The sequence below is a fragment of the Homalodisca vitripennis genome, chromosome 3, assembly GCF_021130785.1.
Source record: "Homalodisca vitripennis isolate AUS2020 chromosome 3, UT_GWSS_2.1, whole genome shotgun sequence".
Taxonomy (NCBI): Eukaryota; Metazoa; Arthropoda; class Insecta; order Hemiptera; family Cicadellidae; genus Homalodisca; species Homalodisca vitripennis.
Window position 1 is genome coordinate 72,056,626 of NC_060209.1, and position 21,195 is coordinate 72,077,820.

Genomic DNA, 21,195 nt, shown 5'->3' on the forward strand with positions numbered 1-21,195 from the left:
TTGTTGTAATTTTTTACAATATTTATAAATTTTCTCACAAAGTTAAATGGTTTTAGAAACTTTTGTTGAAAATTACAATAATAAATCTGTATAATCAAAGAACTATTTACTTAACTAAACATTACAGTAAACGATTCATTACATTCAAAATCAACATCTGAGCATGAAACGCTAAGTTCTTGATAAGCAACATTTAATGCACTGGTTTTAGTGGTTTCAATCAGAGGAGTGTTTGAATGGGCCCAACACAAGCACAAAGGTCAAGTCACCATCTACAGATAAGACCAAGCTGCCTCTGTGATTACCGCTGCTTTGAGGTCAAAGGTACTCAGCCAGTGCTAATGTTAATGGGAGTGACTGAATTTGCTGAATGGAGAAGTAAAGTATGTATCTCTTGTATGTATTTTGTCTTTTTACATTTTTGTAATAACTACAAAACTCGTATTTAATTTAGCATTTGTATTAGATTTTAAAATTCATTACAAGGTCAGGCTATAGAAACTGTATGTAGGAGATTCCTAATATAAACTTAACGGATTTAAACTATCTATTTTCTTGTGAACAATTTAAAATTCTTATATTTTATCGAAACAGTATTATTGGATTATGTATTAGCAGTGTTATTAAATTCATATCTTTTGAGTTTTAATTTGTTATGTCAACTGATAATAATATTTTTGATCCAAACATGAATATTATACCATACATGAACAGCTTCTATATTATTTTAAAAGAACTGATTGATTTTTGGATGGTGATTTTATGTAGTCTTATTAATTTGTATACATGATTGGTATCAATCAGAAACTTTTATACTCTAGATATGCCTTTTGTGGACTTTAAATACTCAAACAATATGGTTCTGCAACATAGGCTTCAAAAATTCAAATTTTAATCTTACTAGAATATTTTTGTTTGGTTTAAACAGCTGTGCATTTTGAGTTTAGCTCTATTTTACCTTGCGTATGCAGTGTCTGAAATCTGACACTGTCACTGAGTGTAATATAATGAAACATTCTAGACCAATTAGCTTTGCAATTAGGTCTAGGAATCAAATACAATAACTGTATTAATGAATCAAGACTCTTTATTAATTTTTAAAAATAACACCAATCATGCATTTGACTTGTCACTCATGTTATCATTTTACGTATTAATACTACCTTCATATTAATAGGTTATGAGCCTAATTATTAATAATAAAGGCTTTATTGCCGTTGACAATTTACAATAGAATATGGCATGCATCAAATTGATAACACACATTAAAAATATAATAATATAAATAAAAAAAACAAATCAGTATCCTTCAAAATATAAAAATTAAATTGTTTAATAGTTATAATTGTAAAGAAAGAATGTTTACTTGGTTAAAAGCTAAAGTACTAGATATAACGGCACCCTTAACGTAACATAATTGATTAATCCATATGATCCGCAAAACTCACCAACTTGCATCAGTAGGTGCCTTAGCTTCCTCCTAAACAGTGGTTTCCTATTTTCAACACACAATTCTAAAGGCAGCTTGTCGAACAGTTTGGCTCTGACCTCAGATGGCCTTTTTAAGCCTTGTTGATCTAAACACATCCTGATCTATGGTATTGTACTCATGAACGTACTTGCCCCGTATCAACCCACATTTGTAATGGCAGTTCAACACAGTCTTGTATATGTAAAGGGTTGGAAAGATTAGCAAATCAAGTTCTCTGAAATTATCCCTGCAGGATTCTCTGATTCCTATTTTTGCAATGATTCGTATTGCTTTATTTTGAAGGACAAAAGACTTTGGAATTGAATGTTAACACACTCTCTCCACAAAATTATGCTGTATAACATATGTGGGTACACTAGGCCATAATAGGTGTATTTCTCAAAATTCTGCAAATATTCTTAAAGCACAGGTGACTGAGGACATACTAGCGCAGACTACATCCACATGTTTTTTCCTGGAACACACTTTTATCAATGTGAATTCCTAGGAAGTTAATGATGAAAACTTCATCAATGATTATGTCATTCAGTACAACTGATGGACCGGGTTTATGGTGTGCTCTGTGCACTGAAAATAGATTCAGTTTTATTTTGAGTCATTTATTTGAAGATTCATATTTGGTAAAAATTGAAGGCATGAATTTGTATTTTTAAAGTATCAATTTCTATAGACTCTTTGCATTTGCCTTGGAAACACAGGGTAGTATTGTCCGCATACTTCATCATCTGACCAGATTATATTGATGACGTAAGGTAATTTACATAAACTAAAAAAAGCGCTGGGACAAAAATTGATCCCTGCAGGACACCATATTTTACGAGGGCTTATTTTGATGAGACACCATTGAATTTAATTTTTAATACACTATTTATTAAACTTGTCGGTAATGGTTCCTAAGGTATGGCTCAAACCACAAGTGATATGCTTCGTATGCCACATTAATTAATTTTGAAACAAGGATCTGTGGTGATCTACACAGTCAAATGCCATAGACTGGCCAAAAGCATGCTAAGCATAGACCTGTCAAGGTCCTCCATCAAAATGTCAATCAATTGAGTGACTTTATCAATTGTTGATATTCTTTTTCAGAAACCAAACTGTTCCTTACAGAGACTGTTCCATGTTCATCCAAAAAAGAAAGTATCTGAGTAAAATATAATGCCTCAGAAACTTTACTGACCATGGTAGTAGTTACTTGGTGAGCTTGAATCACCTTTGTTGAAGCTAATCTTACCTTTTTATACGCTGTTTGAAAATTTCCCAGTTTCAAATAGAAAGTTAATTATTCTGGCTATAGATTTGACAATTATGTGTGAACACTGTTTAAGAAGCCACCTGGACATTCCATAAATATCTCTAGAATTTAGGCCTTAAGTCACAAATCGCTGCAGCCACCTATAAAGAAGTTACTCAATATATCATCAACCAAAATAGAATCCTTGATGGTATTTCCCCCTAAAGTCAGTTCTATAAGATACACAGTCTTCGTATTTTTGCTTGTTGATAATACTCAAAGCAGTTTGGGATATGTTATTAGATGATTTTAATTTGTTATCTACTTCATAAGCATTAGCCGTATTAATACATTTTTTGTAAATTTTATTGTAGTTTTAAAAATTTTCCATTATTTAAAAACCTTGTAAAAATGTTTATTGGTTGATATTTTTGAAATCTGATAATTTTTTATCAAAATTGTAAAATGTATTATAAAATAACTGAAAAATAAATAACAATAAATAAATAAAAGCAATATAACAACAGAAAAAAATTATAAAATTATAAGAACAAACAATTAATCACAACATTTTAAAACAGTTTTAACATTTACAACCACATGAAAATAGGTAAGCATGTGCAAATAGTAAGAACGAATTAAAAAAAAATTGTATCATTAATATAAAAAAAAACTTATACATATCATTACTAACCTCCAGAGATTCTACTGTAGTCCATTAAAAAGTGTATTTCTATAAAAAAGTTATTCTTCCTTGTTTTTTAAACAATCAAGACATTTTATTGTCTTTAAAACAAACAGTGCAATTGACAAAGCTATAGGCTTATAATTATTTTGTTAAATATAATCACAAATTAACAATAAAATGAGATTAAAAATAACAACGGACTAATTAAAATATATTATACACTTTGTTCTACGATAACACATTTAGAAAAGACAACAATGCGATTTTAGATTAAAATACTAATACTAAAATAAGATTTACAGTAACAACAGAAATATAATACTTATTAAAATGAGAAAAGCACATAATAAAAATGTAGGCATTAAAAACTTAAATGTACTAATATCACAGGCATAAAGTTTGTCAATAGAGTAAAAAATATTATCCTTCAACCATTTATATATTACTTTTTTGAACCGTTTATAGGGCACATCCCATGCATTCTTAGGCAGTTTGTTGAATAATTTAATCTTGATGTATATATATATATATATATAGTCTTTTAGGGCAGTTTCAAAAGAAAACTACAATTTTTTCGTACAATATTTCGTTGTAATTAACAAATTTTTCAAGTACACTTTTAAAATATACACAGAATAAAATAAACAAAAAAAAGAAGAAACATTTGATAATAAACATCTGCTAATAAACATTCCAAATGTAAATACAATTTTGACATGTAAACAAGTTTTGATTAGTTGTTAATTTAACAATAATAACATAATATAATATAATTTTGAATTTAGGTAAATTTGTATCACAATCTAATTATTCAACCGGAAAACAATAATTTAGCGAATGTTAAGTCCATATGGTTGTTTCGATTTTAATATAAGTTGGTGTGCCAATTAATTATTCCTAAAATTTAAATCATTTCGAGAGCTGTTTCCACAAGGAGTAATTTTGCTTATAGCTTTGAGTTTGTAACAATCCTCAAAGCTTTTGTTATGGTGAATAGCGTGCAAGGCTACTGGTTTTTTGTCGTCTTTGTGATTGATAGAAAAACGGTGACCGGTCATTCTTACCTGCAAAGAATTTGAGGTTTGCCCAATGTAGTCCTTGGGACAAAACCTACATGTTAGCTGGTAAATTGAATTGTTGGAGGTACAGTCCAATTTACCAGCTATTGGATAAGTTTTTTTAGTGACGCTACTTTGGAATTGATCGGTCTTATCCATAATTTTGCAAATACCACAACGTGGTTTATTACCAAGATTCACAGCCAAAAGATAAATTTTCATAATTTTTTCCAACATGAATTTTGGGCCTTACAAGCATAGATTCTTCAAATTTTTAGGTCTCTTAAATACTATTCTAGGTGGCCTGGACAATAATTTCTCAGTTAAGGGCGAGTTTTTTTAAAATTTTCATAGCTAATTTTCATAACTCTATTGAATTTGTGCAAACCAGGATAAAATTTTGTTATAAATTTAGGATAATTTTGAAGTGATTTTGAATATTTGTATCCTTTTTTGTTGTCTGAGCTGCCGGTTCAAAAGTTTTTTAGGGTATCCCCTGTTAGAAAGAGCTTTTAGTAAGTTTGCTTTTGTAAATTTTGAAATCTGAAGACAATAGACAATAGACAATAGACAAAATTCTTTATTCATAATCTTCAAGATTAGAATGGTGTCATAAAAGTTTACATGTAATAAGTTTACGATGGTTGTGTAAGTGTAAATAAGTTATCAGTTCTCCAGTTAAGAAATTCTTCAATTGAGTAGAAGGGACGTTCTTGGAAGCCATCTGGTTACAGTTCCCTTCTGAATTGCTGTTTGTCTGCAGTATGATTTTTAACCTCAGGCGTGGTAGTATGTTCAGGAATTTTGGGCGCCCGTAATAAAGTAGGTTGCTTCTCAAATAGAGTCAATCTATGAGAGGGAAGTGAGTAATTGTTTGCCTGCTCTTGTGTTGTGTGAATGTACATCTCCTCTTCTTGGTATGGTTTTGTTGACTGGTATGGACAGTTACTTCTAATATGAATAGGGCAACTGTTGTTAGAATATTTAAGTTTTTAAAAGCTTCCCTGCATGAATCTATTGGTCCTAATCCTGACATTATGCGGATTGCTTTCTTTTGCAGCACCATGATCCTGTTTAGTGTTAGTTTTCGAGGAGCTGCTCCAGATGGCTATACCATATCTCAGGTGGCTTTCAAAGAGAGCGTAGTATGCACATTTAATTATTTCTGGACTACCAACTTGTTTTAATCTCCTTAGCACATACAATGATGTACTGAGTTTTCCACATAGCTGGTCTATATTTGGTCATTCCAGGAGAGAGTTTCGTCTATGACTAGTCCAAGGTACTTTACATTTTGCATTCTTTCAGCCTCTGGTAGTTCCAAAACTTCTCCTTTGCTTCGTCCAAGTATTAGTTGCTGAGTTTTTAGTGCTGTTCAGTACTAGATCATTGGCTTGACAATATTCTATTGCCATATTAATAGCTATATATGAGTCTATTTCCAGTCTGGTGGGCTTTTTGTTTTGTAACAGGAGTACTGTATCGTCAGCATACAATAGCATAGAGCAGTATTCTCTGAGGTAGTCAGGGAAGTCACTAACAAAAATTATATACAGTATGGGGCCCAAAATTGAGCCTTGTGGAACTCCTCTACTGACTGGCAGTGGTGTCGAGGTAGTTTTTGTTGTCACTCCTTGTGTTGTGCTTCTTATTTCTACCGTTTGCATTCTGTCCGTTAGGTTAGCTCGTGTAAACCAGTCAGCAGTTTTCCCTACACTCCCCGAACCTTCAACTTTTTCACAAGTATGTCATGGCTTAAGCAGTCAAAAGCTTTTTGTAAAATCCAAGAAAATAGCAGTTGTTGTATTCTCCTTTGTCTATTGCTTTTATTAAATATTCGACAATGCTTGTTCAGTCCAGTTGATGTAGATTTACCTCCCATAAAGCCATGTTGTTCTTGGGGAAGAAGGTTGTTAGTATTGAGATGGTTTAATAGTCTTGATAACACAATCTTCTCGATAATTTTGGATATTGCAGGCAGTAGGGATATTGGCCGATAGTTACTGGCTTGTGTTGGATCCCCTTTTTTTGGAGTTTAGGGTACACTTTAGCTAACTTCAATTTTGTTGGGAAGATGCCCTGTGCGAATGACTTATTTATTATGTTGGTCAGAGGGTAATATTAGATGATCTTTACATGCTTTAATAAGTTTAGTGGAGATGTCGTCAAAACCAGCTGAGTTTTTCTTGTTTTCATTTTTGTCTGATATAGTTTTCCTAACTTCCTGTTCAGGTTGTCGGTGAGAGAGAGTAAGCGTGTCTTGAATGTTGTGTATAGTGGAAGGTCGTTTAACTAGGTGACCGTCATATGTAGCTTGTAGTAGGGTGTTATTAGCAACATTAGCAAAGAATTTATTGAAGTGGTCTGCTACCTTTAAGGGATTCTGAAATTAAAGTTCCATTATTGCTAAGGAGTTTTATCGTATCATTACCATTTTTACTTTTGTGTCTCTCCTTATTAATTTATTATTCCATATTGCCTTGCTTTTATTTTCTGCTTTATTAATGTGTTCAGATGTCTTAAGTTTTCCTTTGGTTTTTGAGATGAATGTCGTATTCCTTTTCTTTTCTGTTGCCTTAGCCTTGTTTTTATGTGAGCCAGTAAGCAGATATTTTTCCTGTGCAGCTAGGAACTGATTTCGCTTTTCCATTGTCTCTTGGTTAAGTACAGTTGGGCTGTTGCGGTTTTTCCTCTTGCGAGTTCGAGTATGTGGGCATGCTACATACATGTTATACGTCAGAGTTCTTAAGAATGTGTTATAAGTGTCTTCTAACCATTTCCAATCTAAGAATGTCATTCCAAGTCTCCTGTTTGAGTAACCTATTAAGCAGTTCCAAGTTTCTGTCAGTGAAATGTCTACTATACATAATTTGGTCAAATGGATTGAGCTTGTTGTTGTTCAGTGTCACCAGTATTGTCCTGTATGGTCGGATATGAAAGTGTTAATGACATTGACTGTTGGTTTGCAAGGAATTTGATTGGAGCAGACCATATCAATGGAAGTTGCACTGTTCGGGTGTGATACGTGTAGGTGGTAGTTGATGTCTTGTGATATTGTATGAATTAAGAGTCTCTTGGAGTTGGTTGTTGTTTCTATTTGTCTCAAGGCAGTCAATGTTGATGTCACCGATTATCAGTACTGGCTATTCCATGTAGGTTATAGTTTTCTAGCGTGCTAGATAAGATGTCAATGGCTTCGTCCAAATTCGTGTTTGGTCTGTAGATTTCCGACAATGTAGGTGATTTGTTTTTTTATTGTCAGTTTTATTGCAGACAGCTCACATACAAGTTCCTGGCTATGTATGTTTCTTTCCAGTCCAGAAGCGTAGTTCTTAAGTTCATCTTTCACTAGTATCGCCACTACCCCCCCTTTTTGGTGGTGCTCTCGACAAAAAAACTCTCTATTAGTGTATAGCCCCTTCTAGGTTGGTATTTTCTAGATTTGACTTTGAGAGGCCGTGTTCTGTTATTGTATGAGGACATCTGGATAGGTATATTGGTGAGGAGGTCAGTCATCATCCTATTTTATTTGAGATTCGATCTGTATTTTGATGTAGTATTGTTAGTGAAGTGTCTTTTTTTGTAGAAATTGTGGGTGTTTCCTTTTTTTTGGATGCTGCATCTGTTGGTTTTTGTTTATTTAGGATATTTTTGGGAGGAGTACATTGGTTTCTAGCAGGTTTAATTTTGTTAACTCTATGTTGCGTATTGGGGTAGGAGCAGGGTTATGGTCTTGTCTTGCATCATGATCCGGTTTGGTTGCTGTTGTTATGTATTTTTCTGTGTCATGTGGTGGTCTTCTAAAAAATGAGTTGTGAAGCGCTGGTATCTGGAAATTTTTGTCTTGAGCAACGTCTGGTAGTTTGATTGTTTTTCTTGTCACTTCTTGTAGGTGTTCCATTAAAAATTCTTCAAGCGTTATACCTTTAAGTTGTGTTGCTGTAATTGGGGGCCTATTTTGTACACGGAAAGTACCAAACTCTTTGGCAATTTTATTGGCTGGTGTTTTTTTGATGGTTTCATTTTTGTGTCTCTTTATATTTCTTGGAGTTCTTTATTTTTTGCTACCTGTAGCGAGATACTGAACGATATTTTGTTTCTTAGATCCTTGTTTTTTAAATTTTTTTATTCGTGCAATTTTGGTGATAGAGGTTTTTTTAGCTGGAGATGTTTTGTAAGTTAGCCCTGCAAGGTGTCATTGTGTTTTTGTAGTTTGCATTGCAAATCATTTATTGTTGACTCCATGTGGTCATGTCGACATTTTAGCTTGGTTAGTTCGACCAGGATATGTGATGTATCGCTTGGTTTAGGGGTGTCAAGATTTTTTCGTCTGGGTTCCGGAGTCAATGGCAGTAGCTTTCTTCTTTATTGTAGATATATTTTTTTGTACTGTTTAATTTTTTAATGCTGTTTTTTCAAGCTGTTTGATTTTTCCTTCAAGGATACGATAATTTTTTCTTTGGCTTGCGTCTTGTTCTTCAAATTGTTTTTTTCTAATGCAACTTGTAATTGTTTCTCTTTTCAGTAGTTGGTTCTCAATTTCTGTTAGTGCATCAGTTTAGCATGGCATTTCTACTGAGTAGGGATTCATTTTGCGACTCCAGTTCCTTATCTTAGGCTTGATATGTTAGTTCTGACAAAGTATTTAGGTTGGAGATCTGTTTTGCCAGTTGGGAATTTCTTAGTGTTAAAGCATGTAGGTCCTGCCCTGAGTTTGTTGTTTTCTGCGAGTAGGGCATTTCCTGCTTCAGCAGCTAATGTTAGAGAGGTTTCTAAGTCATCTGTATTTTCAAAATGTTGTATTTTAGTATGAACATCTTCCATCGTAGATTGTGGTTGAGTGGAAGTGTCATTTTCTAACAGGTTCTCAAGCTTTGTTTTCAATAGTGTTATTACATTTGCAATTTACACACAGCCAAGTTTCTATTTCTATTTTACTAAGTTTTTTGATTTTTGCTATCTGACCAATTCAGGACATTTAGAGTGGAACCAGCTTTTTTTATTACAATTGCCTGTACACAATATGCCTTTATATCTCACTCCGATAGAGCAGATTCCACAAGGAAAAGATGACATAATGCCTTCACTTTTATGGGATCCGCCTGTAGTACACTAGTGCTTTTCAGTTTGTGATAAAAAAATGGTAAACAGTTTGTTTTTATTCTAGCTTTGGCTGATTGCTGTTGTCCTGATGAATAAAATGGTAAACAGTTTTTTATTCTAGCTTTGACTGATTGCTGTTGTCCTGATGAATAAAATGGTGAACAGTTTTTTTTTATTCTAGCTTTGACTGATTGCTGTTGTCCTGATGAATAAAATGGGTAAACAGTTTTTTATTCTAGCGTTGGCTGATTGCTGTTGTCATGATGAATAAAATGTTGTATTAATACTTAATTAATAAAAAGAAGTGTACAATTTTGTTTGATTTTGAGGAGTAAATCTAGTTCCTTGTCAAGTAGAAAGATCCAGACAGCCTAAACTAGATAGGTGATGGAAGTCAGATGTAGATAAAATAACAGCCGAGTGTTGGTGCCGTTTGTCAGTTTGCACAGGCTCAAGGTCAGTGCTCCAGCAGCAGTATGGGTAGGTCAAGTGAGGAGTTTGCTGATGTTTGCACATAAGCGTTTGTGCATAAGGATTTGGCTCTAAGGGATAAAGACTTTTTGGAATGGACTTTTTACATGATTTGGATATAGCAGCTACTGTAATGTAAGTAATTCATTTTTATTAGTACCCTTAACATGTATTTTGGTTTTTAAAATACAATTTTCTAGAAAAAACTTCAACATCCAAAAAAAGTGACGATTTTGTGATTAATATTCCAATTAAAGTTAAGACATGAAAATTTATTTAAACTATCAAGGAAATGATGAAGTTTCTCTAACCCATGATTCCAGACTACAAAAATGTCATCTATAAATCTTAGCCACAATAAAGGAAGGAAATTTTGAGTTTTAAGAAAATTTTGTTCTACAAATCCATAAAAAGGTTGGCGTATGATGATGGGGCCATTCAAGTACCATTGTTCATTGTTATTGAAATTATTGAAATTATTCATTGTTAAAAAATTAAATGGAATGAGTGAGGTTAGAAAGTTTGTTGAAGGTTTAGTATTATTTAGCTTCTTTCAAGAAAATCTGTGGCGGCTTCCAGAACCACCTTGATGTGGAATGTTAGTGTAAAGCGATTCTACATCTATCGTTACAAGAATCGTCTCATCAGGAAGTGGCTGGTGAACATCCTTGGAGTCTTGATAAAAAGTGTCCGGTGTTTTGATGTAGGATGGAAGATTTCTCACCAGGGGTTGCAGGTTGTCATCTACGAATGCTGAGATTCGCTTTGTAGGAGAAAACGATGCTTGCCCACGATAGGTCTGCCAGGAGGTGGTCTTGATGGTTTATGTATTTAGTCTGGTTTTTTTCTCTAATCTTACTAATGCTAAGTCAAGAAGATGGTTTTCCTAGTAAAATAATCATCAGTTTGGTTTCTTGTAGGAAGGGTTGTTTAAAGATTCCTTGACCATTGATTAAGCAGCAATAAATATACAGATTTGGAAGAGTTATTATTTCAAATTCTATATGAAAATTGGTAAACATGATTCTCTATCAGAAAAATTTTATATAGTGCAACAGTTGCCCCATACAACAGTTATTCCATATCTTACGTGGCGATGGAAAAAATGCATAATAAGCAGTTAACAACTCATCTGCAGTAATACAGTTTCTTAGCTGCCTAAGAAGGAACATAATCCTGGACAACTTTCAACTTTTTACAATCTAATTAATGGTAGTTCAAGATACATAAATGTATTTTACGTCATGTCTTATTTTGTATTGACTATTTCTTTACCTTAACAAGACTATAAACAATGTAGACACAAGGCAATATCATGGTATTGAGTACTATATAGGTAAAACAGGATAATTTGTGGCAGATATTTCATAATTTTCAAAACTTTATTAAAAATAGAAAACGATTTGCCTCCCTGCTATTATCCATAGATGAATTCCACATATTAAAAAATTATCATTATTAATCAAATCGGCTAGTATTTTTATTCCTAGAAACACAATGTAGGTTTCCTGCAGGAATTTACGATCTATTAATTCTAATACTACTAAAATATATTAGTATTTATGTAATACTAGTGTTGATTTCCAAATGAATAGATCTTCACTGTAATATTGACATTCTTTATAAAAGTTTGACATAAGTTCTACTGTACAGCAGAATGAGACTGGTAAGAAAATGGTTCATAGTGTAATATGTCATCCCTATGTCCATATATACAAGGTGTTTGAAAAGTATGGGCACGGCTTAATATTTTAAAAACCATAGGAGATAACATCTATAAACTTTGCACAGTGTCATATGGCTATGTAAACTATTTTTTCTTGCTATTACCATGATATGCCAACCATGGGGAGACGGCCCACAGAAGGAAAACATGGAAATCTTAAATTAAAGCATGGGTCGAGTGATACCTCATTCGAAAGAGCTCACTTTAGTAGAGTTGGATGCCGCAAATCGCATCTCAAAAGATTTATCCAATCAGAAATGGCGGGGTTGTTTTAGGTACACATTGTGAAGTACATTATGCTCTGCCATTTCTGACTGCATCATCATATTCTGATGCGGTATGTGGCGTTTCACTCCAATAACCAAAGGGTTTTCACTGACTTTTTTTTAATTAGCAAGTTAAGTCATAAATTTATAAACAATAAATAAAACTAAAATGAATTCGTTGTCTTTATGTTTATGAATTAATTAAATTCTACCATTTGTTCTTTGTTGGTGAAATAGTTAACTTACCACTTAATTTTTGAATGAAATTTTTTTGTTATTTTTTTATAAATACTAATCAGTTTGAAACCATTGGTCTGAAACGCCACTTACCGCATCAGAATACGATCATCCAGTCAAAAATGTTGTTTCAGGAAACTGGTGGTCGGTCTCAACTTAAATGATTCTGTTAAAACTTTTATTGTAGTGGTCAACTTAAAAAATTCTGTTTAAACTTTTATTGTAGTGGTTTTTAAGTGCATACAGTTGATTCTAGCTGAAGAATTCTAGAAAGATCATCCCATACCTGAAGCCCCATTGATTGAATGTACACGTTGCAACATGGGACTACTAAGACACTCAGTTTTAAGTAGTCATGTTAGTTTCTAAACCTATCTTCACAGGAGAGTGAAAAAATCAAACTGGAGAATGTTAGTACTGCCAGGAGGGTACAAACATACAGCAGATTATACTCTCATCGCATCTAGCCAGTGGCAGCCAGAGAGAGATGACAGGAGGCATTCCCTGACAGTAGGAAACAAGTTAAAGAGAATTCTGAAGAATGAAAGTGCCTTCTTAAGACTACAGAAATATTTCTGAGAAAAAGGGATTTTCAGTGCTTTAATATGAAACAAAAGAACTAAAAAACATAATTTCTTAATGATATATGTCCTAAATGTAACTATTTTGAGCTGCAACATGACAAAAAAACTGTTACCATTGGCAAAAAAAATGTTCCTTTATACAGTTTCTTTGTTTCCTAAGAAAGACAACAACTCCGGACAACTTTCTTTCAACTTTTCACAATCTTATTAATGATAGTTCAATTTTACCAGAACCCTTAGTGATAGCTCAACAAAATATAGAAAAATTTCAAGTTTATAGCTTAAATAATTTCTGAGATGTCACCCTGAGTTATAGGCTTTGCTAACGCTCAGTCAAATTGTAAGAAACATTCACCACTATCAAGCTAAATTTTAGTTATATACACATAAACTGGTACAAGGAGTGTAAAACAATCAAGACAGAATGTAATGAAAGTCTCACCAAGCAAGCCACCAAATATCAAAGGTTAAATGAGTCGTATGATGCTTATATGAGATAATAAGTTCAGTCTGTTTACAAATTTGTAATTATTGTAAGATTTTCTCGTTGGCTTAAGAATTACCATTAAGACCAATGTAAAAATGTTTGCTAATGGCCAGACAAAACTTATGGAGTGACATGCACCGTAATTGAACTTGATATTCTTTGCATAGGAATAAAGCTTCGTGCAAAATTTCAAGCCTATAGGTCTGTTCGTTTTCAAGATATCTTGTGAATAGACTGACAGAAATGAAATGTTCCATTCTCTCAAGTGATAAAATTTGCTAAAGCTTAATCAATAATCACATGTTTGATTAATAAATACAATCTTCAAAACAGGAAAAAGTTTAAATTATTTAAATCCAACTTGAAAAATATTGATTCAATGTTTTTATTGTGCTGTTGTCGATTTTATAAACTACATCATAGTGTGATAGGTTAGTAGACATGTTCATGGGATAAACATTTATGGTGATAATATTTTTAACATATTTTATGTTTATTATATTTGTGTAGTTAGTAGTTATATCAGTATAGTATTTTAACGTACTTTACTATAAAAATTACTATAGTTCTACCTCAAATACATTACTGGTGTTTTAAGTTGGTATAATAATAAAGTGTAAATTAGTAATGTCCTTTTGAGGGTGCTGAGAGGCTTATTTAATCATATTTGTTGGCTGAGCTTTAACCATTCTTATCACTACTGGAAGAGGAACAATTTTATTTCTGTCTGCCTGTCCATCAACATAATATTTCAGAACCAAACTGACCTATAGACATGAACTTGTACATGAGGCTTCATTTATATATGGGGAACTCTGAGTTTACTTCATGAGATTTGGCTGAGCATTAGCTAATATTTTTACATTGGTCTTATGGGTAACCATGACTGCACCAAGAAAATAGCAGAAATAATGAATTTGAAAACAAACTCAATACACCTATAAGAAATTCAAACATGTGACATATAACACATGTAGCCGAACTATTCCAAAAAATGCAAGATCATTTTATAGTGACTTGGAGTGCAGATTTTTATGATTTAAACACTTAGGTATATGAAACCTAATTCAATGAACAAAAATGTGAATGTATCATGTAGACTTAAAATGGGTTCTATAATGTGTCATTTTTTGTCAACTTCCTGATTGAATAATTGTTGTCTATCTATCCGCAGGACATCTCAAAAATGAAATGAGCTATATTTTTGAAACTTTGAATGAAACCTCAGTGAAGTCTGTTAAGACAGGTAGTATGTACTTCTTTCCACCTTGTAGTGATAATATCACATTAAAAAGTGAAGGTTCTTGTAAATACTGGGTCAGATATTTTATCATAATGATTGATTTGACAGGTAAAAATCCATTTGAAGATTGAATTGGTTAATAGACAATATCAACCAACTTGGACCTTGATTGATGTCTTGATACTGTATGTAGTTTGTATTAAGTCTTAAACTGTCTTTTTACTAAGTGTTTGAATATTAGATTAAATACAATTTGAAGGTAAGGCTGGACTTTTTTGTTATACAACACCAAATATTAATAAACAATATAAATATAATTTGTTGCAGATTCGTTGATATCTATAAACATTTATTAAGTCAGTGTAGTGAAAAAGATTTACCTTGCACCAGGGGGGGTTTTTATCTTAACTGATTAACTTAAAATTCTTGTTGTACAGTCTTAAATATTGCAATAAAATTCATCGAAATTTAATCTCTTTGTTTCATATGTTAGACATTCCAAAGTGTAAGTGGATTATGAGCATTTAGTGGATGATAATATTTGTAATTCTGAAGGCAGACAGTGAAACAGACACAACGAGACAGGGTAGACACATGATCCAAACAGGTGTATTCAATAGACAATCTTTATTAGTCAAAAAAATTAATAAAAATGTATAATTGCTCAAAATATGCCATACTTAATTTAAAAAGTCATCTAAATCTAAAAAGTCTTTGAGGTTGAGTGGTATAGACGGCTTTACAGCCCTATCTCTGCCTCTTTTAATAAAGGCATTTTACATTTCATTCATTGTACATACAGTTCTTTATCAAAATTATTTTAATGTGTTTCTTGAACAAATTGACTGGCATAGTTTGAATGACATTAGGTAGAACATTAGAATTTAATCTCTTGGTATATATGTATATTCCCTATTAATATGAAAAAACAAGAGGTAGCACAGATTTTTGTATTCCATGAATATAGTGAAAAAAAAAATAGAATTTACATATTGTACGTAATAATGTCTCAAAAGTATTATTATTCTGTTAATAAATAAATTTTTCAATGAAACCACACAAATAATTGAAAAACAGTACACAGGTAATACACAAAGAACAGCTTAGTAAAGAAATGGGAATTATTACGGTTTAGTCAGTACTCGTACATGCAGTGCAATTGCAGACAATTGTTTAGTATGCATGTGCACACAACCTGTACTAATTCAATGTGTATTACATGGGTTTGTAGGTTGCATATGCTATCATGCAGACTACTACATCTGTTTGTTCTGAGTTTCTCATATGTATTTAGTTGTTACAGCGCTTGCTCTACATGTACCTGTAATGGAATAGAGTGGTATGCGCTACAGATACATCATTGCACGTTATTGGATACTCAGCTTTCACAAATAATTATTGTTGATAAATTATTAATTTATACTTTATAAAAGATTTCTAGCTTTACACTAAGGGCAGCAATATATTGATATAGTACAGCTTCAAAAAAAAAGATGACTAAAACAATTACAGAAACGGAGTTGAAAATCACTGAAGTTTATACATTAATTTTGAGTACAAATTTTGTATATTATACATGGACATTTTATAAGTTACGGAAAGGAGGTGTTCCTTCTAGTAAAAATATTTAGGAGTTTGAAATTTGTACTCCTGCAAACAAATGTATACTTTAACTTGTATTTAGGTTTGAATGGCTTGTCTTTGTAGCTTGGGTTCATTTCATGAAGAGCAATAGATGCTGAATTTGAATGACAAGTTTGATTTATTCTTGTTTTCATATGGGTGAACATATCTTGGTGGTGATTCCTCTTCCAAAAGTCCATAATCCTACTTCTATATCCCAGTTCCGGCCAATATCAATTCTCCCAGTTCTGTCCAAAATATTGGAAAAAGTTGTTTCAGAGCAGTTGGTATTATTTTTAGAATTTGAGAGGCTGTTTCCGGAGTCTCAGTCAGGATTTCATAGAGGTTTTAGTACATGCTCGGCACTCCTCAATCTAGTGGATGATATGCTTTCAGCTAAGGATGGTGGTTAGGAGAGTTTGATGACTGCATTGAACTTTTCACAGGCCTTTGACTCGAAACTTTGAGTTGATGCTGGCAACAACTCAATCGATTTTTGTCGATTTGATGAAACTTCGATTAGATGGTTCTCATCTTATTTATCTGGGCGAACGCAGAGCACAAAGGTTGACGGGAAATTGTCATCGGCAATTCCTAGATCTGTTGGAGTTCCTCAAGGCAGTTGCCTGAGACTCATTCTCTTTCTCATATTTTCCGCAGATCTGAAGGATGAGTTGATATGCTGCTCGCTAAGTTCTTATGCTGATGATTCACAAGTGTTGTTGTTTGACCGAACCGGTGAGTCGGCTGAAGCTGCATGTAAAGTCAACAATGACTTGGAGAGAGTAAATAGGTTGTCAGATGATCATTGTCTTCGGCTAAAACCGATAAATGTTCTGTTTTGTTAGTAAATGGCTCATCTTTGAATGGCCAATCGGTAAAGTGCATGCAATTCTTATTATGGTGTCACGGAAAAAAGCGCAGTGCGAAGAAAGCGCACTCCACCCTCGCACCCGATGTGCACACACCGTCACACACGCAGCCTACCTGCAGGATTTAGTCTGCAACACTGCTAATGTATATATTCTTTAAGCTGATTAATATTCTTGTTATCTTTTTATTTTGGATTTTAGTTCATGAAACTTGTATCCAAATTACATTCCTGACGTATCTTAGAAATAAAAGGGTCAACTCTACATTGTAATGTAAGTTAGATTTTAATAAATATACTATATTACAAAAAACAAAACAATAACGATATTGGTGATAATAATTAATAAAAATAATAATAAATTTTTAATTTTATAAATTATGTTAAATATAAAAAAATAGATTCATCGTTCTCGTTGTTAAATCAACCGTAGGCTAATCTCGTTATCGATTTGTAATTTTGTAATATATATATATATATATATATATATATATATATATATATATATATATATATATTATTTATTTGCTTTACTAACAAGTAATTATAAAAATAAAGTTCAATTAACTGATATTACAAAGTTGAATTAATCATTGACCCCTTTATTTCCATGATACGCCAGGAATGTCGTATTTTTCGGCGGATGCACACTGGTAATATCTTCTCGTGTCCTGAAGTCGGTACATGACTCGAGTCGCAGTGAATGCGTTAAAACTCTTTAGAATTCTCCCCGATATTTTAAAGGCTCAATCTCTCATGTTGCTATCACGTAGTTTATAATGCGCGGAAATAGATTTTGCTCCTCTGTTCTTTATTTCATCTGATCGATATTTTCTATTTGAAGTATCTCGATAGTTTTCTTATTTAAAGTTATCGACTCTTTTCTACTACTCTTGTCTCGACCAATAGGAAAGGAGGGGTATATATTTAAAGTGTTGAGTATTACAGGCCATTGGAGTTTTTGAGTTTTTTACCCCTTTAAAAGTCAAAATGAAAGGAAGAGAAACGTCTATTCCCTTCGGAAGTCAAGAATTAGTCGCAGTGAAGATGTTAAACTAAAAGTTATTTTTGTGTAGAGCTATGATTCTCTAAGCTAGATCCATTAAAAAAGAGTGTTTTGTATTTCCTACAAGTAAAAAAAGTGGTACCTACCGACTTTAAAAAGTTAACATGAAAATATCTAGAGTAACCGTAATACGCAGTTCATTGAAGAGAGCAATTTCTTGTTTGATTTATACAGAAGTGCCCAAGTGCACTATACACGTTACCCAATAAAACGTGCATTAATGCATTTACATCCTGGACACCTGCATCTATGTCTTACGGTGCTCGTTTCCACAATCCAAGAAGTCTTCTGTTTCATCTGCTTAACATCAAAAGTCTTTTTGCATTTGAAGGAAGTGGGTGGCCTTCTTCTTTTATTGCTACACCCGCCACTTGAGCTCTACCATTTCTTCTTCCATCTTCTTCATCATTGTCATCTGGTCCGCTCATGGGCAAGGAGGAGTTGGTCAGAATGTACTTTTTTAAATGCGAGGTGATCAACTTCATCTCTTTTTGGAGTCTATATTCCAGTTTCAATTCCACCTTCTACATAAGACACAACCAGCTGATGAGGAACACCAAGCGGACTGCCAATTTTCTGCCTTTTCATTGACATCATAATGTCAAATATATCACTCGAGCAAGTCTAAACCATTCGCTTTAGGATAAATGTAAAGGAAACCATAAAAAAGTAGTAAATCTAAGAGCTGGCACAATTTTGGTGCTTTTATTACTTTTGTACATTTTAGAAACACGAAAAACAATCTTTTAAGCCCAGGTTAGATTGCGACTAACCAACCATCGAAAATATCAATGTTTATAACGTATAAACTTCAAAAATGTTGTTTGGACAGGTAAAAATTATATTAGGCCAGGTTATTATACAGTTTTATTAACAACTAAGTCGTAAAAAAATGTTCTTGAAGTAAACAAAAACAATGTTAAAACAATGATGCTTAGTTCCATAGCGTAAATATTCTCACAAGCAATTTTACATGCTCACAGATGGACGAAGAAGAAAACGTTTGTAACAACTACACATATCTTTTAGTATGCTCTTTGAGTAGATAGAGCTGCCAGTTTTTCAGGTACATATCTAATTATTTAGAAATTATAAGTTATTTACCGACAAGGATGTCTGCAACATGATGTTGGGCCATCTTAAATTGTCCAGAGTGAAGGAACAGTGGAAGAAAATGAAACCAGCGCGTCCAGTAGGTGCATCTATCTGTTGGAAATTTTAGGAATTGTTTTCAAGTCTATTACTATCTACAGTTAAATACTAAAGTGAAGTATCAAAATTAAAAACCTCGGGCTGAGGAGGTTAAAGATAAACAACATAACATTGATCAAACGAGATTTTGGTAATATTTGTGTATACTGGGGTTTGTAAATTGTAAATATTTAAGCTTGGAATGGGAAAAATTAGTTCATTATTAAAAAAATGAAACTATTGAACTTGCAAATTCTACTTGTTTGTTTGAATTTATAGTGAAACCATGTATTTAACTGCCAATATCAAAATCTAAATGAATGATTCTGTTCGAGACCAGTAATTGAAGTTTAAACAAACCAATTATAAGTTTGACTTGTACTGAACATTTGTCCAACTGTAAGTCCTGAACTTTGTTTCACAAATAAGTCAATTCAACTTTTTTAACACGGTTGATCGGTGTATAAAACATAGTTTTGTTTTGAACCATAATTTTTGCAAAGTTGGATGAATACACATTGATTTGAAAGTTGTTTGACAATAATATTTTCTTTCCTTGTTATTCAACTTCTTCAACGTTTTTAAAACGTCATAAAATATCATTGTAAGTTCACAATTTAACACATTAAAAAACCATGTAAGGAGATTTTTGTGAAAATTTAATACGGGGTTTCAATGAATGATTCATGTATGGGCTGTTCACAACTTTAGGTGGAAAGTTTCACTTGGCTCTATATACCTAAAAGATTGATGAATAACATGCAAACAGTTCCGTTTAGAAGGGAGTATTTCCCCACAACTGAACCCACAAGATAGGTTCATGAATATAGAATTTAAAAGTCAATAAAGAATACTACTGTGAAGATTTTCGTTGAGATGTACAGATAGATTGTCTGTGACCACGGTGTTTTAGACCACCCGTCTAAAATGTATAGCGATCAAATGGCTAACTGAAGATGTTTTCACTAAATCGATCCCAATGAATTTATTTTAAATAATTTAAACTCTGTTACAATATAGGGTGTCCCTAAAACAGAGGGTTTAATTTTTTCATCTCAAAAATTTCAAATGTATACACACGACATGCTGCATATAATTTTAATGGTCTTTGCATCCTGAATCTTTTTAAGAAAGAAACATTAAATTATACTCATTCGTTTCAAAAAGGCGGTGTAAGGTGTATAGAAAAAAATGTTTTTTATTGCAACTCCTGTGATACAAAACCACATGATAACAACTTTTCAATGACACGAGCTTTCAAATGATATCATGCATGGACTAATGTATCTTGTAGATTAATAAGTTCCTCCAAATCAGGACCCGATTAAAAGAACAGGTCTTAAGATATTGAAAATATTTTACCAACACAATGTGAAGAAAAAATGTTGCTGTCCTAAAGTGACTTTAAATCCTTTAAACGGGGGGAACAGATCCCGTTTAGGTTCGTGGTAAAAGAAAGATACTAATACAAATTCAAACTGTATAATTGTTATTGACACAAGTAGCGTTTACGAAACTTCATGTTAAATTTGAGTTTAAATATTGATATATCTTGATACATTTGCAACATGGTCATATATCAATGTTAAGGGTGTGATGGTATATATATATATATATATATATGTAGTATATATACATAGTTTTGTTTTGAACCATTATTTTTGTAAATATATATAAAATTTATATATAATATTAACTACGGTATATATATATATATATATATATATATTGGATTACTGTTTTAATATATATATATATATATATATATATATATATATATATATATATATATATATATATAATAAAATATAGCTCCAAAAGGTAATACAAATATAGCTTAAATAGTTATAATTAA

The 21,195-nt window shown here is 32.4% G+C and overlaps 1 protein-coding gene across 2 annotated transcripts in view; it reads left to right on the forward strand.

The window, feature by feature from the left end:
* The first annotated feature begins 243 nt into the window (after positions 1-243).
* Positions 244-21,195, forward strand: part of LOC124357059 (gamma-glutamyl hydrolase B-like) — a 33,813-nt gene continuing 12,861 nt past the window's right edge. The window contains exon 1 of one of the 2 annotated variants that reach the window (XM_046808462.1): positions 244-396. Coding sequence is in view for 1 of the 2 variants with exons in the window: in XM_046808461.1 (XP_046664417.1) it covers positions 342-383 (42 nt within the window). In the remaining variant the exon portion in view is untranslated. The remainder of the gene's footprint in view (positions 397-21,195) is intronic. The other variant, XM_046808461.1, reaches the window with a different exon arrangement.